Consider the following 24185-nt stretch of genomic DNA (forward strand, 5'->3'; position numbering starts at 1 on the left):
CATTGCTATCAACCCCTAAAAAGAAAGACATGTGTAAAAGAACAAAAAGGAGAAAATAGTATATTATCGCGTGTAGAAATAAATATTGGGAAAACTCGATTTGTAGATTGAGTATGCATGCCTTGCTTCAATTATAGATCAATAATTATCACACTTGTGTTTATTAGTATTTCAATTTAGGTAAGTTGTAATTTAAAGATATATAGATTTGTTTTCAATAATACTCAATAGATTATCAATATATCTATAGTGATAAGTTAGATCTATCTTTAATATTCCATGGTCATATCCCTCCATCACTTTACTCAAATTAGATCTTCATTTCATATTTATTTTTTTTAAAAAGCTAAATTTTGTTATAAGAAGTGAGGTTTTCCTTACATGTAGCTAGTTTTTTTCCCTTTCTCCCCTTACTTAGTTTCTCTGATCTAGGGCGCTCTTCATTTCCTCTATTGTTGATTTTGTCTGTTTTGCATATCAAAATACTATTCGCAATTCTTATTTTATATTCGTATATATTATATACATATCAAACTACTTTTGCAATTTAACTCAAAAATCGAGTGCAACACATAACTAACTAGATAAATAATATCTTTCTTGAAAAAGGTAATCACACTACAAATACCAAAGGCTACAATTCTAAGTTATAGATTACTATAAATGATTATGATATGGGGTTACTAATTTCATAAGAATTGATATAGTTATGGAAGTACCCTAATTTAGGGGATTGAGAAATGGCCAATTGTCCATTCATAGTGGGGAGGAATCTTGGAAGTGGACCTTCACCTAAATACCAAAAAGAACAACCCTACCAATATACTCCCTCCATCCGCCATTAGGAGTCTCATTCATGGGCGGCACGGGTTTTAAAAAATGTTAAGAAAAATGAGTGGAAAAAAGTTAGTGGAATAGGGGTCTTACTTGTATATATTAGTTTTAAATGAAATGTGAGTGGAATGAGTTAGTGGAAGGTGGGACCCTATTACCATTTATGGTAAAGGTGAACCGGGACTCTTATTCGCGGGCGGACTAAAATGGAAAAACGAGATTCTTATTCGCGGACGGAGGGAGTATAACCTATATTCCTACCCCAAAAAAGTGCATTGGATCATAGCTTAAATGTAAATTACAAGTTTATTTGTCGAGAAATTAAGTTCATTTTCTTTTTCTAAAGGTTTTTCTTTAGGATTTGCTTTTGATCTTGCACCTCATCATTGTAATTGGCTCCTTTTTAAATTTGTAATGGTAATAATGTTGATTGGTTGACCAAGAGCTTCAATCTCAATTTATTCCCTAAATTTCAATGATGTTTGTTGATTTTGATTTCTTTTTAAAAATATGATTGGTTGACTAGTTTGCTATGACCTCGTTCTAGCATGGGTAATACTTTAATATGTTCACAATTTATGGAATTCGAATTTAAAGATATAATAAACAATCAAATCACATAAATAAAGGTTGAATAAAACATGTCTTTAATAAGAAGTGACATTCTTAGGGGAGTGATTAGGAAATATGGCTTAAATTTTTTTTAAAATGCAAAAAATGACAAATTGTTAACCTTTATTTGAACCTCACGACATAAACTAGTTTTTTTCTCCTCGTCACTCATAGAATGCAAAATAGATTGCTTAATTTCTCAAACAAATAAAAAGGTTCAAAGATTCAAAAAACCAATCAATATGTTCACAAATAAATCCAATGTGAGAAGATTAAATAAATATGTTTATTAAATATATATTGCTCAATCAAAGTCCCTTCATCCAACCCTATGAGTATGCTACCTTGCTTTAACAAAAGTTGGATTTTGGTCATTCAATAATAATAATATACTAATAAATTTCCAGTCATATAATTATGATTGTCAGGGGAATAATCTCAATTGTGTGCTAAATTAAAAGCTGAAAAAGGCTATTCCAATTTACTGCAACGACATTTATTTTTAATAACTTTTTAAAAATTGATTTTATTCTGACTTTTTTTGTGAAACAATAAAAAGTGAAATATTTAAGTGTTGCTCTTTGTTATAATTGCATGCCCAAAATGAGACGATGGCTATTATAAAAAGTAAACAGCTGTGAGAATCAAATTGGCGTGAATTGACAACTGCTAAAACACAAAGTACAATTTGGTATTCACTGTTAATCATATAGTATTTGATATCAACAACTTTTGTGAAAGAAAAAAACAGTTGTAGAATAATCTTATGATTTGATATGTTGGTTTCATAAATTTATTTGCTTTAACTCGTGTCAAAAAATAATGGAAAGTGTCATTTTCAAGTTATAATAGTATAATTTTACTGTTTGTTCAGTTTGGGCAAGATAATAGTGAGAATTAATAAGTTTTATATATATGATTAACTTAGTATCATATTGTTTGATAGATTAGACTAAGTTAGAAGATAATTTTAGTAAGATGTTTGGTATCCATAGTGGGACGGACGATGCAACGGACGATGCATCGTCCGTCGCATCGTCCGTCACTGTGGCATCGAGGACGATGGGTTGGGTTAACCATCGTCCGCGCCCGATCGATCATCCGCGGACGAAGCGCAGACGATGCTCATTGTCCGTCGCATCGTCCACCACTGTGGCATCACGGACGATGCGACGCGTTTTTGTTTTTTAATTTTATTTTATTTAATTTTCAAAACCTATATATACATCTCACTTTTCACTTCATTTTTCACTCCTTTCACTCACAAATTCACACTACATATTCTACACTTCAAACAAAATGAATCCCGGAGATTACCCAAGTCCGAATAGTCCGATGTTCGGTGGTGCACGATGGCCGGGTACAGGACCCGATGTATACCGGTCATTCGACACCAACGCCCAGTATGATCCCGAGTTCAGCACGGACTCGCACGGGCTGTCAGACATGGAGCCTTCTCCGAACCGCACACCCGCCGCCGCCGCCGCTCCCTCCACCGCCGCGCGTCGGGCTCCGCCACCAAGAAGAAGCGGCCCAAGGCACGAGCCCAGAAGTTGCCGCAAACGGCGGTGTGTGAAGAGTTCGCTCCGGGAAGGACGAACTACGTCGCGGAAGAATCCTTCGTCTTGACGAGATGTTGGATTGATGTTTCAGAGGATGCGGTGTTCGCCAACAACCAGAAGGTTACTGTGTATTGGGAGCGCATCGCCGAAAAATACAACGAGGCCAAGCCGCCCCACGCCTACAAGTGCCATAGGGAGCAGCTACGCAAGCACTGAGATCAAATAAAAAAGCAGGTCAATCTGTTCGCGGGGGAGTACGAGAAGTGCGAGAGGGAGCAGGGCAGCGGCGAGAGTCTGTCGGATGTGCACGACAAAGAGGTGAAATTGTACACGTCATTGTACGACGAGTTCAAGCACTACTAGTCCTGGGCAATCTTGAAGGAGAAGCAGAAGTTCGTTGGTGGTATGATTCCCCAATTGACGGCGGCGAAGAAGAGGGCGTCGAAGCGCACCTTCGCTTATTATACAAGCAGCGAGAGCGGTGCGTCTCCAATGGACCTCAATAATCCGGTGTTCGAGGATGAGAGTTCCGACACATCGATATCCCGGCGTCCCCCCGACATCAAGGCTGCCAAGGGCAAGGGCAAGGCGACCTCATCCGCCGCGGAGCCGCCTGACCATGCCCCAAGTCCGACCCCGAGCGCGACCCGAGCGAGACTTCGGCTGCGTCACATGCCTACACGGATTTGGTGGCCTCTCCGACTACAGGACGTTGTTGGACGCACACAACGCTCTGATGAAGGCGACCAACCCGGCTCAAATTGAAGGCATCCAGCGGATGATCAATGGCCTCAGTCGCAAGTTGGGACTACTCTAGACGAGCCGGAGTTTTTTTATATGTAGTGGACTTTTTTTTAAAATTTCTTAGTTTGTAACTTTATTTTTTAATTTCTTATTTTGTAACTTTTTTTTAATTAAGTAAATGTAGGATTTGCCTTAATTGTGTTGTTTTTATTTATTTATTTTGCTTCATATATTTGCATAAATTATATAAATACAAAATAGAAGTAAAATGCTTAGGGCGGGGCTTAGGGCAGACTATAGTCCGCCCTATTGCAGGTGGAAGTGGCGGAGGATAAAATGCTGACGTGGTGGTGCATAGGGCGTCGCTTAGTCCGTCCCACTGTGGATGCCCTAATTAAGATTAAAATAAAATTAATTATTAATAAAAATTTTAATTAAATTATTAATTTAATTAGTGTTATATGTATAATTATTGTGAGTCATTAGAGTATTTTGACTTTTTAAAAGGGATTTATTAGATGGATATAATAAAAAATGGAGATGAGAGAAACGTAATCATAAGTGACAACAACCACACTAATAAGGAAACAATTTTGCTTTTCCTTGAAGGGGAGTATTGCAATTGAATAATAATCCCTCTCTTTTTCGTGTGTAGACAGTAATAAAATTATTTTTTGTTATGAATAAATAACATATGGGATCATAAAATAATGAGTAAATTTTGTATATATATAATTGTCGATATGATTACCCATATTTGTATTTTTGACCAAAAATTGTTTGAAAAGATAACTTGAGGGGTCCAATTTAAAGAAGAGGTGCACTTTCAAAGGTTGGCTTGCTATTTAATTGAAAGGCTTCCCACTTGTATAGTTGGGCACCCAACCATGCATCTTAGGTATAATAATATTTATAAAATCACAACACATTATGCATATAATAAAAAAGTTATATGTCTCAATTATATCCATTAAGATCTTCAGTACTCATAATTAAAAATGGTTATTTATTCTAATTAAGATTTGATTATTATATGAACAAATTTCTAAATATGCTTGAATTTATCTCTTTTTGACTCTTTTCATTGCTTTGTCAATGCTATCTAAAGTGCTAAAACTCCAAATATGAGACATTTGAGAGGTGAAAACATAAATAAGTATTTTATATGACCCATTAATTAATTAATCCATAGGAGCTATGATCTTATTATAACAAAGTAGGCTTTAATCAATTTCTTTATCCTCATTATTTTGTAGAGTAGAAGCTCAAAACTTGTCAGTGGTCCCTTAAAAGCATTCCAATTGACAACTAATATAGCTAACCACCTCATTCAAGATTATTGCATAAAATGCTAGAAACCACCTCATTTTCATTTTGAAAAAGAGTGATACTAATATCACATTTGGCAACTTATATAAGATATTTTAAAATTCGGATTTTGAAAAATATATTTTTAAATTTTAGACTATAGATAAATTATTAGAATAGAATGCTTAAATAGTAGTATTTGGGAATTATTTCAATTAATTAGATTTTGTATATTTATTTAAAAAGTCTGGTGCATAATTATAATATGGTTGCATAGATTTATTGTTTTAAATATAAAAAATGTCGAAATCGGGACACACGAAGGATAAAGTTATGCAACTATATTATGACTAACCACTAAAATGTTTTTTTAATAAAATATAATAAAAATAATAAATTAATAATCTTATTTAATGCTTAAATATACTTTCATAATATTTTTTTTCTACTTATTCTAGCTTAAATGAAGGGTATAACAGACATATGAGTATTTTTTTTGTTTTTAGGTGAATTAAATGTTTGACTAAATCACTAGAAAATGAACTGATTTTTGTTTGAATTGTCATATTATGACGGAATATCACTCATTTTGCAAATAATAAGGAAATAGCAGTCAAAATTGGTTACTAATTTTCCAATAAAATCCACGTAATATATTTTGCAGATCCTTAAAATTGCATTATTATAATTTGATTCGATTTTATCCTGCTCGACTGGATTTGTTTCGGTACAACGTAATTAGCTCCCATCACGACAAAAAAAGAAATTGCAAGTTCTTTCGTGGTGAGATTGATTTGAGTTCAATCATAGAGTAAGATAGTTCTTCGTTTAGTCTAATCATTTAGTTGGAATATTTTTCTAGTTTTGGATGAAAAATTATTTTCAATATGTTTGAGAGATCGCTTTCATCGTGGTGAGGATATATGGACCATACAGTTGGATCCTCTAAGGATACATAAAAAAGAAAAAAATTAATAAGAATACAAACATGATAAAATTTGACATTAATTTTTTAATTTCGTGTATATTCGCATGTGATTGAAAATTATCAGTCATTTGTAAATTCATGTTGAATTAGACTACGCTGATTATAGAAGAGTGTTTAAATAATAAGGTATGAGTATGACTATATATTAATTACGTGTATTTAAGTGTAAATAGGGTGGATTAACTTCTTTTTTTTCATTGCAGCAAAAAAGGCGATTCCATCGCCTTAGTGGCCTCCATACTGACTTTTTTTTTCCCACGGATACGAAAGGTAACATTTATTTGCGTGTGTATTGTTGAAAGGAATCGGCAATAGAATTGATCAATTTTTAATAATTTCTTATTAAATTACAAGAAGTTGTATACTACGTGCATCTCAAGTTGAGTAGGATAATTGTAATTTTTTGGTAGAATATATTATAATATGTATTTTTTTTAATGAGATAGTATATATCTCTAATTTACATATATCTCTAACAATGTCTCCATCATAATTCATAAGCATCACTACTCTGGCACATTCATTAATTCTTAATTTATCTTAGTTTGTAAGACATTAATTCTCGATGGATCGAATAAGTATTGTTTTGTTCAAATTGATTCTTTTAAAGAAATTGACTTTTCTATGCTATAGCAAAAGACCCAACCAACATCCTCTCAAGCGTCCCATTCTTCAAAAACCCACGAGCATTGGCTAATAAAATAGTATAATAATAATAATAATAATAATAATAATAATAATAATAATAATAATAGGCTTAATAAAATATAGAAATACATCAACCCAATATAAATAAGATTTCATTGGTCCCCCATCTCCCCAGCTAGAAAAGATGCATCACTAATTAAATAAACCACAATCATTTATCAATATTAGTGAAGAGAAATTATTAGATGATGGAGTATAAAGTAGGAGTATCATCTTATGTAATCATCACTCTCGTTTAATTTCACGTGTTATTATCTTCTTAGCACGAAATACAATCCTTAATAGATAAAAAAACCCATAAAAATTATAGTACTACCAATTTGTGAAATTATGTAACTATATTTTTTTTATCTCAATATCTTCTTCACATTGAGCTTAATGGAGAATTAATTTTCGATCTTGATTATATTATACTCCAAAGTCCAAACCGATATTATATAAATATAGACCAACAATGGCTGTGTCTAACAACAACTATTCTAGAAACTTGTCGAATTAAACCCAAAATAAGAAGACATAAACTTCAATTCTATTTCCACATTATTAAAAATACCTAGAGTGAAAAATGGAAAACTAACCTTTTCCTTACAAGAGTATATCCAACTTTTGAAATTTGTATTTATTCGTGCCTATGTAATGAACCTTTTAGGCTTATGGAGTAACATGCAATATGCGACTGTTGTACAATATTCTCGATTTGAAAGACTGGTAAAACTAATTAGTAAAATGTAGTTTTTCAATCATTAAATTGGGTTGATTTCACTTTGACACTTTCTATTCAACTATTTGTACTTCTATAATCATATTAATGGAATGACTTAGTACAAACATTAAACTCAAAGTAAATTGAGACGTTTTGAAATTTATTATATGAATTGTTCGCCTAATTTTTTAAATGTTATTGTGTGTATTCGTTTTTCTGTCACGTGAACTTTCCAACTCAATCACTCAATATTCGACTATAATCTTGTTTGATATAAATATTAATTTGAACTAATATTATATATACAATTTTAAACATAAAATTAATATTTGACGGTTATCTTGTTATTAGAGTTATTGATTAATATTGACAATTTTATATTTCCAATCTCTTATTTTTTTTAAAATGATATATTCAATAATTCAAAGTCACAAAATATTAAGGATTCAATTTGTTACTCAATATTAGTATAATAGTATTAAATGGAGGTACGCGTTACTATAACTTTGGTTATTATTTTAATATAAAAAAGTAAATTTAATAAATAACATTTTTAATATGTATTAAAACCAAATTTGGTATTCAGTTGTTTTTCCAAATTTTATATACCCAAACCGAACCAAATTAAACGAGAAAATCAAATTTCGTCAAAATTTTGTATTGAAATCCAAAAAACTAACCATATAGAAGTATTTTATATATCAATTTAATACGAATCGAGTATTCAATTTTTGGAATTTTACTCACGCCTTCTCATATGATTGAAAACAAGCCCAAATCATCAATGGAATATGATAATATACCCTACATTTTTACTAATCATATCAACTAGACCATCTTAATCTATCAAAAAAGTACCGTTTGTTTTACCATCTCGTTATTTCAAAGAGAAGACCATGGAAATGACAAATCATAGTAGAAAATGTGGCCAAGTAATTTTTTTAAAAAATTAAATCAAAAGAAGAGATATGTATGAGTCTATAAGATGATTGATGATGGGTCCAAAGGTGCAATAATAAAATAAGACCGCTTCATAAATCATGTGGGTTTGTTCATCGTAACGTCTAGAGGGAGAATCATATTTTGTACGACCAAATAATGAAAAAATTTAGAAATAAAAAATAAAAAAACGAGGGGAAAAAAAGAATCTTGAAAAGTAATGCAAAAGGAATAGTAAAAAGAGTTTTTCGGTGGCCTAAAAAGACTGGTTTCTTAGTACAACAACTACAAATTCAAATGAAGAATCCCATCATTTTATTCCTTTTATGAAACAAAAAAGATTTAAAACTAAAAAAGGTGGTGTATGAGACATTTAACTTGGGTGTTGCAATCATAGTCTACTTGTGTCACAGAGGTCACTCTTGGTTCAGACTCAATAAATTTTAAGAAATGTGAGTTCAAAATTTTAATAAAACGAGATACTTATTTTTACATAATAATTAGTTTTATATAATAAATATAAGTGGGATGAATTAGTGAAATATACAGTAAAAATGAAATGAAACTTCCATCTACTGACATCTAAAATAATAAAAGTGAGAGTTCGCTGACGAGGAGAGTAGTCTTTAGTTTCAAACTCTATATTTTAGTACTATCCCTTAGAAAAGAGTGTGTAGACTGTAGACTTATTACATATATAAATGAATCTAGACGAAAACAAAGCTCCACAAATTTCAAAATGAGAAGAGGCAAAGGAAACAAATTCAGTTGCTCGAGGAAGAAAAGGAGGAAACAGGTGCCCCTAAATCCAAATTGGAAGAACAAGAAGAAACACAAAAAAAGAACTGAGAGAGAGTGTGGACTTATCTTTGGTTGCCAAATTATAGTCATTCTTTGGTCAAACATTTTACAAACCAATGAAAGCTCATGTATTAACATATTCAACAACATTGTCCAATAGGCAAGATTTTTATATATATTTAAACTAGATCAATAGAAAAATCATTAATTTCAGTTAAATTTTGGTCTATTTCAAATTTTATAATTTATTTACTACAATATGATTTTTTTTAATTGCATCTGATTTGCCAGTCGTAAATTCAATATGTTAACATTAGCACTCAACGATATATGTTCTTTCACTGAAAACATCAATAATAAACATATTATAGATAGGTGGCCAAACTTTTTATGCCAGAACAAACTTTATAATTCTCACGGCCGATATTTAAAGTTACGAAATAAATCAGATATTGATCAAAGTTTATATTTTTTTTTAAATTTATCAATTCTCTTTCTACTATTTCACTAGGAAAAAGTAAAAGAATACTTTTCATGTGTATGTAACATAATCTCCTAGATGGTCAAGCCATAGGCAAGAAAGAAGGTGAACTCATGAATATATCATGTCCTAAGTTTTGCATGCTTTCTCTCTCATCCCTCCTCTCCTTCTTGAGAGAGAGATGTGATTTTGTTTTCCCCTTCTTCTTTTCCTCCTTCCCATTAAACAATGAAAATGGCAGATTACCAATCATCCTTTCCCCTCCAAAGGAAACCATCATCATTGCCCCCAACAATCCTTAGAATCCTCACCTTCTAAGATTGTTATTCCCATTCCCATAATCCAATCCTCTCTCCCTTAAATACCTCTCTCTCCACCTCACTTCTCCCCCCCTCTCTCCAAACCTCTCTCATGATGGATCCTTCTTCAACCACCTCTGTCAATGGCTTCTACAACTTCCTGACACGTGGCATAGACGATCTTGAGAGAGCCTTCATGTCGACCAACTTCATGTCGATTCAATTCCTCCAAAGAGCCCTCTCTCTCCTCAGATCATTCCACACACAGTTGACCTTACTTGTGCAGAAGCTTCACCTCCCAGTGGGTGAGAAATGGCTGGATGAATACATGGATGAAAGCTCCAAGCTTTGGGAAATCTGCCACGTGCTGAAACAGGGCGTTTCGGGAATGGAGAATTACTACTCCGCCGGCCTCAACATCGCCGCCTCCCTCGACAACCACCGCCGCCTCAGCCCGCAGCTGGCCCGCCAGGTACAGTCCAAGATCGATTTTTTATTCATGTTTAACCAAAAAGATTGCGTTTTTATTAATGGGTTCTTCTTCAATTTCACCAATTTTCAATCTTTTAACCAAAAAGATTGGAGTTTTTATTAATGGGGCTGTGTTAAACTTATGCCTCGGCCCGCAGCTGGCAAGGTATAATCAAGATTCACCCTTTTCACCAAACACATCGAGTATGTATTAATGTGGTCTTCTTGAATTCCACCAATTATCAATCTTTTACAAAAAAGAAGAGTTTTTTATTAATGGGGCTGTGTTAAACTCCCTCCTCGGCCCGCAGATGGAATTTTTATCAAGAATTTCACCAATTACTATCAATCTTCTGTTAAAATTAAGTATGATTCTTGATTTTTTTAGGTGATTCGGGCCATAGCGGGCTGCAGGAGGGAAGCGGTGGGCCTGGAGGAGGAGAATCGGGCCTTGATCGAGACAAGAATCGAGCCACTATCCCTCAAATTCGACGACCAAGTCTCGATCGAATCGAAATTGAACGGATTCAACGGATTCCGAGGCGTCCTCCACGCGATGAGGAACGTGAGCTCGCTGCTGCTCATGATCCTCCTCTCCGGGCTGGTCTACCGCTGGCCCGAGCCCGGCGGCGGCGGCGAGGGCGCGGGCGGCGGGCGGTCGGCGCTGATGGCCTCGACGGCGCGGCTGCAGCGGCGGGTGGCGGCGGAGGCGGAGGCGGGCCAGGCCGGGGTGCTGCTGCACGAGTTCCGGCGGTCGCGGGCGGCGGTGGACGAGCTGCGGGCGGAGCTGGAGCGGCGGAGCGCGGCGGCGGAGTGGGAGGCGGAGGGCGGCGGAGGGATGAGGGAGAGGGTGGAGGTGGTGAGGGGCAGTTTCGGTATTTTGAGGGCGGGGGCGGAGAATATTGTGGGGCAGCTTGATGATTTCTTTGATGAGATTGTTGAAGGGAGGAAGAAGCTTTTGGATTTCTGCAGTCATAGGTAGATATTTTTTTTTTTTTTCTTTTTTGGAGAAAATATTCCAAGAATACAGGGGTTTTAGGGAAGAAATGAAACAATTTGTTTGGCTGTAACTTGTTTTTCATTTTTTGTTTATTTGGAAAGTAAATAGTAAAAAACATAAAAATTAATTGAAGGTTAATTGCTAAAGTATAAGAAAAGAAGGCAAATACTACTGGTAAAATGAATTTTTTATTTCAATGCGTTTTAGAGTTTGTTGTGAAAAAACTGATTTTTTAATAAATTTAGGACTAATATTTATGGTCTTTTTCGCATTTTTCAAAATATAAATGACAGATCACGAAGGTTTACTACTAAGTAGTTCACGGCGATTTTTTATGGAAAAATGCAATGCTTACATGTAAAATCTCGATGATGTGAATAAATAGTTGTGAAAACGTTTATTATACAATGTGACGATTAAATAACCTTGCTTTGAAAATAAGATATAAAATAAATTTAGTTAGACGGATTAATTATGAATTTTTAAAATTTTGTGATTTGGTATTTGAATTTTGAACTAGCTATTCTTGATTTTGTAAGTAATAAATCCATAAATTTAGTAAATTATTGATTTATAAACCCAAAAATCCATAGATGAACATAAGGAATAATAATAGATTTTTCAATCAAGAATTATCACAAAAAAAATGAAAACATGACATGAGTGCGACAAGCTAGAATGCAAGAAGAAACATATTTCAACCAAAGCATAAAAGCAATGTTTCTGTCTTCCATTTCAAGAAAGCAGTGAAACACTAAAGCATGGAAACTTGTTGCTGTAAAAAAACATGGGGTAATATCTTCTTTAATGCAATAATATGTCATTGAAATTTGGAATAATTTGCGGTTGCATATTCTTGCAACATAGTGATGGTTTGTGGCAGTGGTTTGAATAATTCTGGTTGCTGTAATGGAAATGATGTTTAGGAGGAATGATGAAAGTGGTGGAATGGTTTTGGAGCAGTGAACAAAAGAGACTGTTAGATTCTTGGATTTGGCTTTAATGTCAAAAGCAAGATGCATTTTTCTGATCTATGTGAAGCTTTTGTCCCTTTGATAGCAATGGGTTTGATCATCATCAAAATAATAAATATGCTTTCCCCATCTCAAAATCCCGATTCTCGATTCACGGAAACTTCATCCTTGGTCGGTGGGGACGTCGATCGGGTGTTGGGTTGGATTGTTGGGTTAATCATGTTCTTGTGGATCGGATTAGTGTTTTTTCGAGTTAGATATTTTCGACGCGAAAGTGGTGGTATGGCAATGTAAGAAATATATCCTACTACTCCCTCCGTCCCACAAAAGATGTCACACTTGTGGGACGACACGAGATTTTAGGAGGTTTTATTTTGTGTGTTAAATGGAGAGAGAAAATATAATTTTTATATCCATGTGAGAGAGAATTTTTTCCAAAAAGGGAAATGTGACATCTTTTGAGAGAGAAATATTATTTTTCCAAAATATAATTTGTGTGACATCGGTGGGGATGTCGATCGGGTCATTCGGCTTGGTTTCGGATGTTGGGTTAATCATTTTCTTGTGGATCGGATTTGTGTTTTTTCGGGTTAGATATTTTCGACTCGAAAGTGGTGGTATGACAATGTAAGAAATATATCCTACTCCTATTTAAAGTTATTAGAAAACATATTTTGCATTGCGCAGTGATACACCCGTGTTTAAGCCTTGATATTTTGTGATCTTAACCTCGAAGTACGGGTGTTAAAGGTTTAAGAAACGTTGATTATGATTCTAAGAGAAGTAGAATCGTAACCGGCGTCGACAACATAATTAACGGTTCTGGACCTGTTATTGGCGGATTTGATTCTGATTCAAAATGAGTGTTTAAAAGTCGAATTTTACCCATTTTTTTAAATCAACATACTATTTCTTTGATTTTTTCGCCTCTAAGGTGAGTATGAAATTTTTTTTACTTTGCACAATAATATTCACTACTAGTGAGCCTTGGGATTTTGTGATCTCACATTCGAAGTAGGGGCGTCGCCAATTTAGAGACCATGTTTACGGTTTCAAGAGAAATGGAATCGTAACTAGCCTTGATAGATATTTGATAATTTAACCGTTATAATTTTATTTTGATTTTTCACGGTTAGACACGTCAAAATATATCATACTAGTTTGAAAACCAAACCGACGATCTGAGGTAAGTTAACCATTCATCCCTGATCTTGAAATGAAAGCATAATTAATTTAGTATAATATCCTGAGTCGAATTAAACCAAATCTAATCAAACAAGATGAGATTAAAAAAGTGATTAGAAGATAATGTGGATGACTTCCCTTTTGGTTGTGTAGTTTCGAGATGTATTAAAAGTTGTGATTTAACTTAGTGTCACCTTTTTATCCCCTTTTATTTTACATCATTTTCAAGATTAAGACAAAGGGTATACGTCTCTACTATTATCCAATAATATACTAAGAGATTGTGTAAAAAATAAACAAATATTATCCAAATAAAGTAAATCAAATCTTATATTTTTTTTCATTTTTTTTAAACTCAGTTTTTCGATTTGATTTTATTCTGATAAGAAGATGGATCGAAAATCGAATGCTCAAATCTATAAATAAAAGAGATTTAAGAATCAAATTTCACTATTCTCCCAAATCTATAAATAAAAGAGATTTAAGAATCAAATTTGGAGAATAATTGTGACCTTCTCTATCTTTCACACATACTTAGATGGAGGTAAGGAAACACACATCAATTCCAAGATGATTTTATTCCTTTGGTGCCATTTTCTCCCCCTTTTTAGGGGTTGAACTCTGCAGAAGGAATATAATACTGTAAAAACAGTTTTAAAAATATGCAAATTCTACCAGAATCTCATGCTTTTTGTCCCTTCCCTAAAACAACATTTCACTCAATTAAATATTTTACTAAATAAATCCATAAATGATGCAGTCAAAATTAAAATACATTGTGTTTGTTGTTCAGACAACATATTTTTTTGTCTTCCAACTAATCCAGTTTATGACTTATTCTATCCAGATTAATAATATCTTATTATTCTGCTACACTATCGACAAGTAGGATCCTATATACCAGAAAATTCATCTCAGGGAATATGGAGACAGTGATTTAAGACTTTAATTTATGAGAATATATCTATTTGAAACACCAGGGTATCACAAACTCCACTAACACAGACAGAATAATTCCAAAATTAATTTTAAGTAGTTTGAGTCAAGAGATTAGTTCTGATTACTACTTAATTGTGCTTACTTACCTCATCTTGAGAATCTAATTTCTCTTTACTTTTCCTCCATGATAATGACTCTCCTTAGTCCAGCAATATAAAAAACGTGAACCGAAAAAGTTAGTGGAATATGAATTCGCTTAGTTTATTAGAATTAGAGTGAACTACAAATATGGTCTTTGGACTATGGGTTAATCTCACTCATAGTCCTTGGACTTTAAAATATCGTCAGACATTCCTGGACTAAGGGTTTATCTCGAAAATGGTTCTTTTTTTTTGTTTTCGTTCGAAAATACCCTTTTAGAGGGTTTGGGCAATTTGGTCTTTTTACACTTTTAACATTTTACATCTGATATTATTTCAGTTATATACTGAATATGATATTATTCTAAAATTATCATTCTTCTTCCATTTTGTCATCCTTCACTTTGTTTTTTTATTTCAATATTAGATTTAATTTTTTAAAATTAAATTTTAATTTTTAATTTTTAAATATCAATAATTTTTTTAATAAAAACTAGTATTAATTTAAATATTGATTAAAACTATTAATTTTTATTATTTAATATAATATTCAGCTGAATTGAAGAAATACAGAAAAATAATATAAATCATGATGGAAAAATAAGAGCTATTCTATTTAGCCTTCGTTCGGTTGTTATAATTGCTTGTGATTGAATATTATGAAGTTGACTAAAAATTTGATCCTACTAAAATTTTTATACAGGAGTATTTTTGTTGAAATTTTCTAGTAAATTTTGATTGTTTTCAAATTAATAAACGAAATTATATTAGTCTTATATTAGATGCATATTTATTTCAGAATAAATCGTGTTATATGATCTATTTATGATTAAAACTATAAATATTGATTAAAACTAAGGCGTTGTCAAACCTTATTAATTAAATATTAGACGCTATCAAATATTGATTATGACTATTAATTTTTGTCATTTAATAAATTTTATAATTAAAAAAGTATTGATATTTAAAAATTGAAATTTAAAATTTTAATTTTGTAAAATTAAATCTAATATTGAAATGAAGAAATAAAGTGAAGGATGACAAAAGGGAAGAAGAATGATAATTTTGAAATAATATCAAATTAAAAATGTTAAAAGTATAAAAAGACCAAACTACCCAAACCCCCAAAAGGGTATTTTCGATCAAAAACCATGAAAAATGACTATTTTCGAGATAAATCCTTACTCCAGGGATGTATGACGATATTTTTAAAGTCCAGGGACTATGAACGAGATAAACTCATAGTCCAAGAATCATTTTTGTAGTTCACTCTTATTATTAAATGCGTTTATATGAATTAGTTCACTGTGAAGCATACTTATCATTTATAGTCAAAATAAATTAAAATTCTCGTTGATATATAGATGGATTGAAATGACAAAAACCGACTATTGAAACTTTACACGGAGGAGTCAGGTTATTAAAAACCTTCATAGAACTTGCAGCTATAGACTGGGCTCTCCATTTTGAGACCAGACATGAATGTCCGCAACAAAATATTTTATTTCACTTTTGCTATTTTATTTAACATTTTTTTCAAAGTGTCTTAAAATGAGACCTTCAAAACCGAAATTCAAATTTGACTAATCCTAACTTTGGACTATTTACACATGTCAGAATGGGCTGTTTTAATTAAAAAAAATGAAGGCCCAAAACATGAAGCCCGGTCAGCTGCCGTTGGGTTGAAGTGGAAGGCATTTTCCGGCAGTTCACCAGAGCCGGTGGCTGGGTCGACCGGCCCTATTATATACTAGAAGGGAGAAGAATTATAAAAAAAAAAACTAATTTATTTTGGTTTTGTATAGTACTAGCCTACTAGGTGCTCCAAGTTTTAAAATTCAATTGTAAATTATTATACTATTCCATATTCATTTAATCAATCAAGATTTCGATATTAGCCCGACTTACCTGAACTCTCCATTTTCTCATTTTCTCTCTTTCATTAAATCTTTTTTGATCCTATAAACATTAAGTCAACAAATTAACCTATGTAATTAGTTCATTTTACTGCCAAATATCTGCAAACTTGAACATCTGCTTCAACAAATTCCAAGGACCAACATCCGCAACAGGTAATTTTACAAACTTTGCAACCATTGCTTTAATGATTTCTTGCCTTTCTTCTGCTAAAACGAATCATTATTCAGTGTTAGAGAAGAAAGGCGGTGAAAGACAATGTCGAATATGCTGTATAAAATGGTAGAAAGTGAGCAGACAAAGTGTTCGTTCAAAGTTTCAAATGAAAAATGATAATCTCTTTCAAGCCGTTCACGATCACAAAATGATAGAAACTTCGATGGATGTTATCGACATTATTGATTATTGTGTATGTCTCTTTCCGGGTAGTTGGGAATGCTTTTAATTGCCATAATTATTTCAGCTTCTATATAAGGAAAGTGGGGTCAATTAATCAAGACTTCCCTCTTAAGTCTTAAAACCATGAAATTACTGATATTTTCTCTCCTTTTCACATTAGTTGAAGGCCACAATATCTTGAAGCCTTGTTACATGTGGTTTACTGTCTGAGTGAGTTATACCAAAAATAGCTTTGTCATGGCTTCTAGTCTCAAAGTAACATCCACTATGATGCTCAAACCTTGTTGCTTCTTCATTCTTGTTGCAGTATTGCTGTCAAGAATCTGCACAATCTGCTCGGCCAAAACACTAGTTTCAAATGTAACTATAGATCAAGAAGCCCTTGTTGCCTTTAAAGCCGCCATCATCTCAGACCCCTATCAAATCTTGAACAAAAACTGGTCTAATGATGCATCTGTCTGCAGCTGGATAGGCGTCTCTTGCAGCGTGGATGACCAGAGAGTGACGTCCCTCAATGTCTCTGGCTTTGGCTTTGCAGGCCCCATTGTTCCGAATCTTGGCAACTTGACATCCCTCGAGCTTTTAGCACTTACCAACAACAACTTCACAGGCTCCATACCCCAAGAGCTGTCTAATTTGCGCCGTTTGAGCGTTTTCGAAGCTGGATACAACCTTCTCAGTGGGGAGATTCCGTCATGGCTGGGAACCTTGACGGAGCTAGAGTATCTTCGTCTCAATGGAAATAACTTCTCCGGCAGTATCCCACGGTCAATAGGTAATAACACTAAGCTGGTGCTTCTGAACCTGGCCTACAATTCTTTGGGTGGAGTTATCCCACTAGAGATTGCCAATCTTTCTTCCTTGGAAAGATTAGATCTCAAATACAATGGCCAGATTGCAGATTCTATCCCGGAAGGAATCTTCGACCTGTCTAGTATCGAAGCAATTGATCTCACAGGTAACAGTCTATCTGGCGAGCTCCCAAGCACCATGTGTGACAATGTGCCTCGACTGAGAGGACTTTTTCTCTCTGCAAACCTACTTAGTGGGAGCATTCCTTTTGATATCCACAACTGCAGCACCCTCCGTGAGTTGTCCTTGTCCTATAACCATTTTAATGGAAGCATACCAAGCTCAATCGGATTGTTAGCTAACCTCGAAACCTTGTATCTAGGGATAAACTCCTTCCATATTGGTATGTGGCCTAACTACCTTCCATAAAGAATTTTTGCATTTACTCCATGATGATGATGCTCTGTTGGTGAGGTCTTGAGTTAATTTTTCTTTTTTTTTCTTGCTTTCTCTCAGGAGGGATCCCACCAGGCATACACAACCTCTCGCGATTGCAGATGCTCAGCCTACAAAGTGCATCTCTAACAGGGCGAATCCCATCATATATCTTCAACATGTCTTCTCTCGAGGGACTAGATCTCTCAAACAACACTCTCTCGGGGGGCCTTCCACTGACCCTGTGTGGTGGCACAACCAAACTTGAGCAGCTGTTTCTAGGCACCAATCAGCTGACTGGCCGAGTTTTAGACAGAATATGCAACTGCAGAAGCCTATTTGTGATTTCATTGCGATACAACAACTTCACAGACAATATACCTAAGTGTCTTGCAAACCTTACTGCCCTAAATTACCTATATCTAGGCAAGAACAACTTCACAGGTAGCATGCACTAGAATGGGATGATATTTCTAACATAAAATATGTTTTGATGTCTTCTTAAATTCTGATTTTGAATGTCACAAATATTTTCAGGTGAGCTACCAGCTGAGTTAGGTAGCCTTAATTTGGTGCATATCTATGTCAATGAAAATGGGTTATCTGGCGTCATCCCAATCTCCATCTTCAACATATCATCAATTCAGGAGATGGATTTTTCAGTGAATCACTTCACTGGGAAGCTTCCTTCAACAATGGGGCTTTCACTTCCCAATCTACAGAAGCTTTATTTGGGCATGAACAAACTGAGTGGACCAGTTCCAAGCTTTATCACCAATGCTTCCAGTCTTACTGTTCTGGTCATGATCTCCAACTCTTTCAGTGGACGCGTACCAGATTTTGGTAATCTAAGACTCTTGCAACGCCTTCTTCTAGCAGAGAATAATCTAACAGGAACGTCTTTTTTGTCTTCTTTATCAAAGTGCCAATTCTTGGATTACGTAGAATTTTCACTGAATCAGCTGAATGGTATGTTTCCTGCTTCAATTGGCAACCTCTCTGCTACTCTTCAGGTTTTTAGAGGGTTCGGTTGTGGAATCATAGGTTCCATTCCTGCTGAAATTGGCAACGTGACCAACTTACGTGACTTGTATTTGGACAACAATGAGCTAACAGGATCCATACCAAGCACACTGGGAAATCTGAGCCAACTCATACGTATATATCTCGAGTATAACAAGCTTGAAGGATATATCCCCCCACAGCTTTGCCAGTTAAGCCGTTTGGGGGACTTGTATGTGAGCCATAACATGCTCCATGGGCAGATCCCTTCGTGTATTGGTGAAATGAAAACTTTGAGAAGATTATACCTTGATTCAAATAAGTTGGAAGGCAATGTTCCGTCCAACTTATGGCAGCTCAATGATCTAGTGGCCTTGAACTTGTCCACAAACAGTTTGAATGGCTCTCTTCCACCTGAGATAGGAAATTTGAAGGCTGTAACGGATTTGGACTTGTCGTGGAATTTGTTCTCAGGCAACGTCTCTAGCTCCATAGACAAAGCAGAGTCATTAGTTGTGCTATCTTTGGCACATAACAAGCTGCAAGGGCCTATTCCAGAATCCATTGGTAAATTGAGAGGTTTGGAATCATTAGATCTCTCGTTTAATACTTTTTCTGGTTCTATACCTAAATCACTCGAAGGCCTCACCTTCCTGAAGTACTTAAATCTTTCTTACAATAGACTTCAAGGAGAGATTCCTAAAGGTGGTAGGTTTGCTAACTTCACTGCTGAATCGTTCTTAGAGAACCATGGTTTGTGTAGTGAGACGCGTATGCAGGATCTACGCGTCCCTCATTGTAGACAGAAGTCCAAGAGTGTGTCGTGGACCAGATATATCAAGTATGTGGTACCTCCTTTCATACTTGCATTGATCGTGGTGATCTTTGTTGTTGTACTGATTAAAAGAGGAAGATCAAGGGTGAAAGAGCAGACAAAAGATGACCATCCATCAATTCATGCATGGAAAGGGAGCTCTTATCTTGAGCTGCAACGGGCGACTGACGGCTTCAGTGAGAGCAACAAACTAGGAAGTGGAGGTTTTGGGACAGTGTACAAAGGAACTCTTTCATCTGGCCTAACTGTTGCAATTAAAGTCTTCAACTTGGAATCTGAGAAAGTGGCCAAGAGCTTTGACACAGAGGTGGAAGTGTTGAGCTCGATTCGCCATAGAAATCTGATCAAGATCATCGGATGCTGCAGCAGTGAAGACTTCAAAGCTTTACTCTACGAGTACATGCCTAATGGCAGCCTCGAGAAATGGCTGTATTCCAGCAACTTCTTCTTGGACTTGAAAGGAAGAGTGGGCGTGGCCGTGGATGTGGCATCTGCATTGGAATATCTTCATGTTGGGCTCACGTCCCCTATTGTTCACTGCGATTTGAAGCCGAGCAATGTGCTGCTGGACGACGACATGACAGCTCGTGTGGGTGATTTTGGTATAGCCAAGCTATTTGGAGAGGGAGAGATGACAGCTCAAACCAGAACCTTAGCTACTGTTGGATATATGTCTCCAGGTAATAAACATAAACCGATCTTTATAATTTTCGATCCGAAAGGTCCTTTATTTCTTGTTTTTCATTGCAGAATATGGAGGTGAAGGCATCGTGTCGACAAGCGGGGACGTGTACAGCTTTGGCATAATGGTGCTGGAGCTGTGCACGAGTAAAAGGCCTACGGATGATATGTTCGGTGGTGAAATGAGCTTGAAGTCGTGGGTGAGCCTCGCGTTGCGCAGACACGCGATGATTGAAGTCGTGGATGCGGCTTTGCTACAAGGAGAAGAGAAGGATTTCTCGTTGAAGGAGGAATGCTTGTCATCTCTTTTGAGTTTGGCAATGGAATGCTTAGCCACATCACCTTTTGATAGAATCACAATGACTCAAGTTGTAGCGAAATTGAACAAGATTAGAACTTTGTTTATGGATAAAACTAGGGCATAAACTAGCATAGAAATAGCCATCTAAGTAATTTTAAAATAAATGTTGTTCAAGTGTATTTAAATGTTACCAATGTATGTTGATCGATGGTATGGTTTCAAGGCCGGTCCTGGTTAAGCCTCAACATGTTCACAAATTTTTATATGGAACATGCGAAAAAGAAAATATGATTTATAAATAATAAAGCAAGAGATAATGAGAAAAATATTGTCATAATTATATGAGCTGGAAGGAGTATTTAGAATATCTGTGTTAAAAAGACAAATTCAAACGGTGAATTATTTATACCATACCCCTAATCAAGCCCGAATTAATGCTAGTATTTGATTGGGTTAAACTGAATCAAATCTTACTTAAATTCATCAAAAATATTACTAATACAAGTAAAAGAACGTTTTTTGATGTCGCGAATAGATACAGAATACAGCTGATAGATGAATGTGATCGTCTCTCTGGCGACCTTTAAACTGGAAACCTTCAAATTCAATTCAACAAAGATGGAGATTTTTTCCGACGAATCATTCTCTCTCTCATATTGGGATTACTTCAGTTATCTTCTCCTTCGCCCCATTGCTGCTATTCTCTTTACGGTCTCCTTACTCTTCTTTGGTCAGCTCTCTCTTTCTCTGTGTATATATTATATGCATATTAATTGATAAATTGCTCATAAATTCATTTGTTCGACTGATTTTCTCGACATATAGTGATATGAATTCTTCAATTATCTGGAGTAACTCTATTATCTGCGATAATGAATGTCAATTCTTTTTTGGCCCAAGTGGTCAATTGTAGTATTAATTAGGTCTATGTATTCAATCCCTTCAATTAGGGCTCCCTAAAACTTTTCCCCCTTTAGCTCTTGTGTGTTTAATGTAGCTTGGCCTAATTCCCAGATTGAAGCAATCTGCGTGTGTGTGTATTATCTGTGTAGAGTAAAAAGGTAAATAAAATAGGAAAAGTAGCAGCAATGGAGTCTGTGCATGAGTGTAGTATCTGTGTGACAGTGTGAGCATGAGTGCCTGTGCCTCTGGTGTAAATTTCATCAAAAAGTAAAATTAAACCATGGTCAATGCAAGAAACACTAAACCACTGAGGTGAAATTGATCATCAAAAAGATTGAATACGAACTCACCATCCCATTGCTCACGAAATATTCTTTAAAAGGGAAAGATCTAATCTTTTCACAGGAAAGCCAATCATGATACGATTTTTCGCCAAAATCTGGAAAATTGAAACAAAGGGATTGTAAAGAAATAAGGTAAAGGCAAGAATCTTTACCGTCCGAGGACGAAGCATCCATAGCTAGTGTTTGCTTGTAATAACAAAAGAGTATGCCCGCATTAGCACCAAAGGCCCGTCATCTCTCTCTCATATTTTGTGCGTGTTATCTGTGTAGGGTGGTTCTCAAAATGGAAACTGCATTTTGTGTGCGTTTTATCTCATTTGTGGTGTGTGTTATATGTGTAGGCTGGTTCTTGGCATGGAAGCTGGTACTGGTTCATGTACCTCTAGTGCAGGAGATTTTCGGTCTGAGGAAAAAAATCATCAAGCCAAAGCCGCCTGGTAGAAGAAGATTCACTCAATTTTACAACAGAATTAATGCCCAAAATCCTTCTTCAGAAGGTAAATTTATTTAGCTTTTGATATAGTTGCATTTGAATTGAATGATTTGCTTTTCAAGGGAATGATTTTGTGGATTCTAGTTGCATTTTTCTTGAGTATGTAGGACCCTCTGGTGGTAGTTTAGGATTTGAAACTTTTAAATCACTTCATTCAGGCACGAGTAAAGAAATCCATTACGGATGGTACTGGTATATAAGAACACATGTGTCTTTGAACTGTTTTTGCCTGCGGTTTGTAACTTTGTATAAAGGAAAAAGAAACAACTTTTTCATGAACTATAGAGTGTCGACATGCTCTAAACCATTCTGGATGAATTGCAAGAACAATCTTGTTAACTTTTGAAACAGCTTTCTCGGGATTTATAGGATACAGACATGCATGCTCGCAAGAATACCATTGTTCTCGCATATGAAATTGTTGATGTAGCAATGAGCTTAATTCTCAAGAGGCATTCTCGATGTAATCAGTGGCTAAAATAGCATTTGCGTACTAGGAGAGCGAGGTACCATTGACAACAGCGTTAATCCAAGCTCTCGACTCTAGAGGCAACTGCTGGACATCTAGAAAATGTTGTTAGACTTAATGATGATAGTTCAAGTGTTTGAAATCCTAAATAACTCAAAAATCAGTTGTCTATAGAAAATCAGCTATAGTAAGCAACCGTGTTTTGTCATTCGCATGAGGATTTCAGCGAGAAAAGAACAACTTTCTGCACATTATATAAAGTACTGTAAAACAATTGTTGCCCTTTCAGAAGCATTTGTTGATGTAGTTACCAACTTAGTGCTTAGGGTTTTCGAGGCACCTAATTGATTTCTACGTTTTGGTATTGCAGAGTAGCCGAAGAATTCTTGTTTCGGACGCGAATTGATCTAAGCTCTCAACTCCAAACTGGCTGATGCTGGGAAGTGCTCAATCAGGAGGAGTAGAAGAAGAGTGTTTGATGCTGTGACATAATAATTTGTACATTAAATAATTTATTATAGGTAGTTGTAAATTGATCATATTATATAACTGATGTGTGCTGTATAATAAGAAGGTTTGGACTTTGTTTCATTGTGAATTTAATCGAGTTGAGTTTTTAAATTATTGTAGCATGAGTTTTTTATATTTTTGTAGCATGTTGTATTCCTGTAGGAAAATAATGGTAATACAAATGCTAATAGTATATAAAACTAATTTATAAAAATGGGATGCATCGATAAAAAAGTTGGACTCTTGTTCGGGCACAGAGGGAGTTAAGATACATGACTGGAACTGGAAGAATCACAGTCGATTGAGCTCGAAGCTCTCATCTTTCAAACGGTTGCAAGTTAAACAACCCTCATATTTTTAATTAAAATTCTACACTTTTTATTAGAGATGACATTTTTTATGTATAAAATATTTTC

General features: G+C 34.9%; 3 protein-coding genes across 3 annotated transcripts; all 3 read left to right on the forward strand.

Moving 5' to 3' along the window:
• The first annotated feature begins 9790 nt into the window (after window positions 1-9790).
• On the forward strand, window positions 9791-11520 carry LOC125219718. Its single transcript, XM_048121764.1, has 2 exons — window positions 9791-10451; window positions 10839-11520. Exons 1-2 carry the CDS (start codon window positions 10092-10094, stop codon window positions 11430-11432), a joined length of 954 nt encoding a protein of 317 aa, XP_047977721.1. The 5' UTR covers window positions 9791-10091; the 3' UTR covers window positions 11433-11520.
• A 5711-nt stretch (window positions 11521-17231) lies between these two features.
• LOC125218874 (probable LRR receptor-like serine/threonine-protein kinase At3g47570) lies at window positions 17232-21288 on the forward strand. Its single transcript, XM_048120662.1, has 5 exons — window positions 17232-18091; window positions 18179-18199; window positions 18313-18675; window positions 18769-20748; window positions 20819-21288. The coding sequence occupies exons 1-5, from the start codon at window positions 17242-17244 to the stop codon at window positions 21172-21174; spliced, it is 3570 nt and encodes a 1189-aa protein (XP_047976619.1). The 5' UTR covers window positions 17232-17241; the 3' UTR covers window positions 21175-21288.
• A 282-nt stretch (window positions 21289-21570) lies between these two features.
• On the forward strand, window positions 21571-23883 carry LOC125220061. Its single transcript, XM_048122181.1, has 3 exons — window positions 21571-21780; window positions 22639-22794; window positions 23630-23883. Exons 1-3 carry the CDS (start codon window positions 21606-21608, stop codon window positions 23632-23634), a joined length of 336 nt encoding a protein of 111 aa, XP_047978138.1. The 5' UTR covers window positions 21571-21605; the 3' UTR covers window positions 23635-23883.
• Window positions 23884-24185: the final 302 nt, after the last annotated feature.

Source organism: Salvia hispanica, chromosome 4 (genome assembly GCF_023119035.1).
Source record: "Salvia hispanica cultivar TCC Black 2014 chromosome 4, UniMelb_Shisp_WGS_1.0, whole genome shotgun sequence".
NCBI lineage: Eukaryota > Viridiplantae > Streptophyta > Magnoliopsida > Lamiales > Lamiaceae > Salvia > Salvia hispanica.

Bases quoted from the DNA above. Each gene is read 5' to 3' on its own strand.
- LOC125219718 (XM_048121764.1), top strand. From the start codon at position 10,092: ATGATGGATCCTTCTTCAACCACCTCTGTCAATGGCTTCTACAACTTC. The intron at 10,452-10,838 runs GTACAGTCCAAG...TGATTTTTTTAG, and splicing joins GCCCGCAGCTGGCCCGCCAG to GTGATTCGGGCCATAGCGGG.
- LOC125218874 (XM_048120662.1), top strand. From the start codon at position 17,242: ATGGCTTCTAGTCTCAAAGTAACATCCACTATGATGCTCAAACCTTGT. The intron at 18,200-18,312 runs GTATGTGGCCTA...GCTTTCTCTCAG, and splicing joins GATAAACTCCTTCCATATTG to GAGGGATCCCACCAGGCATA. The intron at 20,749-20,818 runs GTAATAAACATA...TTTTCATTGCAG, and splicing joins TGTTGGATATATGTCTCCAG to AATATGGAGGTGAAGGCATC.
- LOC125220061 (XM_048122181.1), top strand. From the start codon at position 21,606: ATGAATGTGATCGTCTCTCTGGCGACCTTTAAACTGGAAACCTTCAAA. The intron at 21,781-22,638 runs GTCAGCTCTCTC...TTATATGTGTAG, and splicing joins GGTCTCCTTACTCTTCTTTG to GCTGGTTCTTGGCATGGAAG.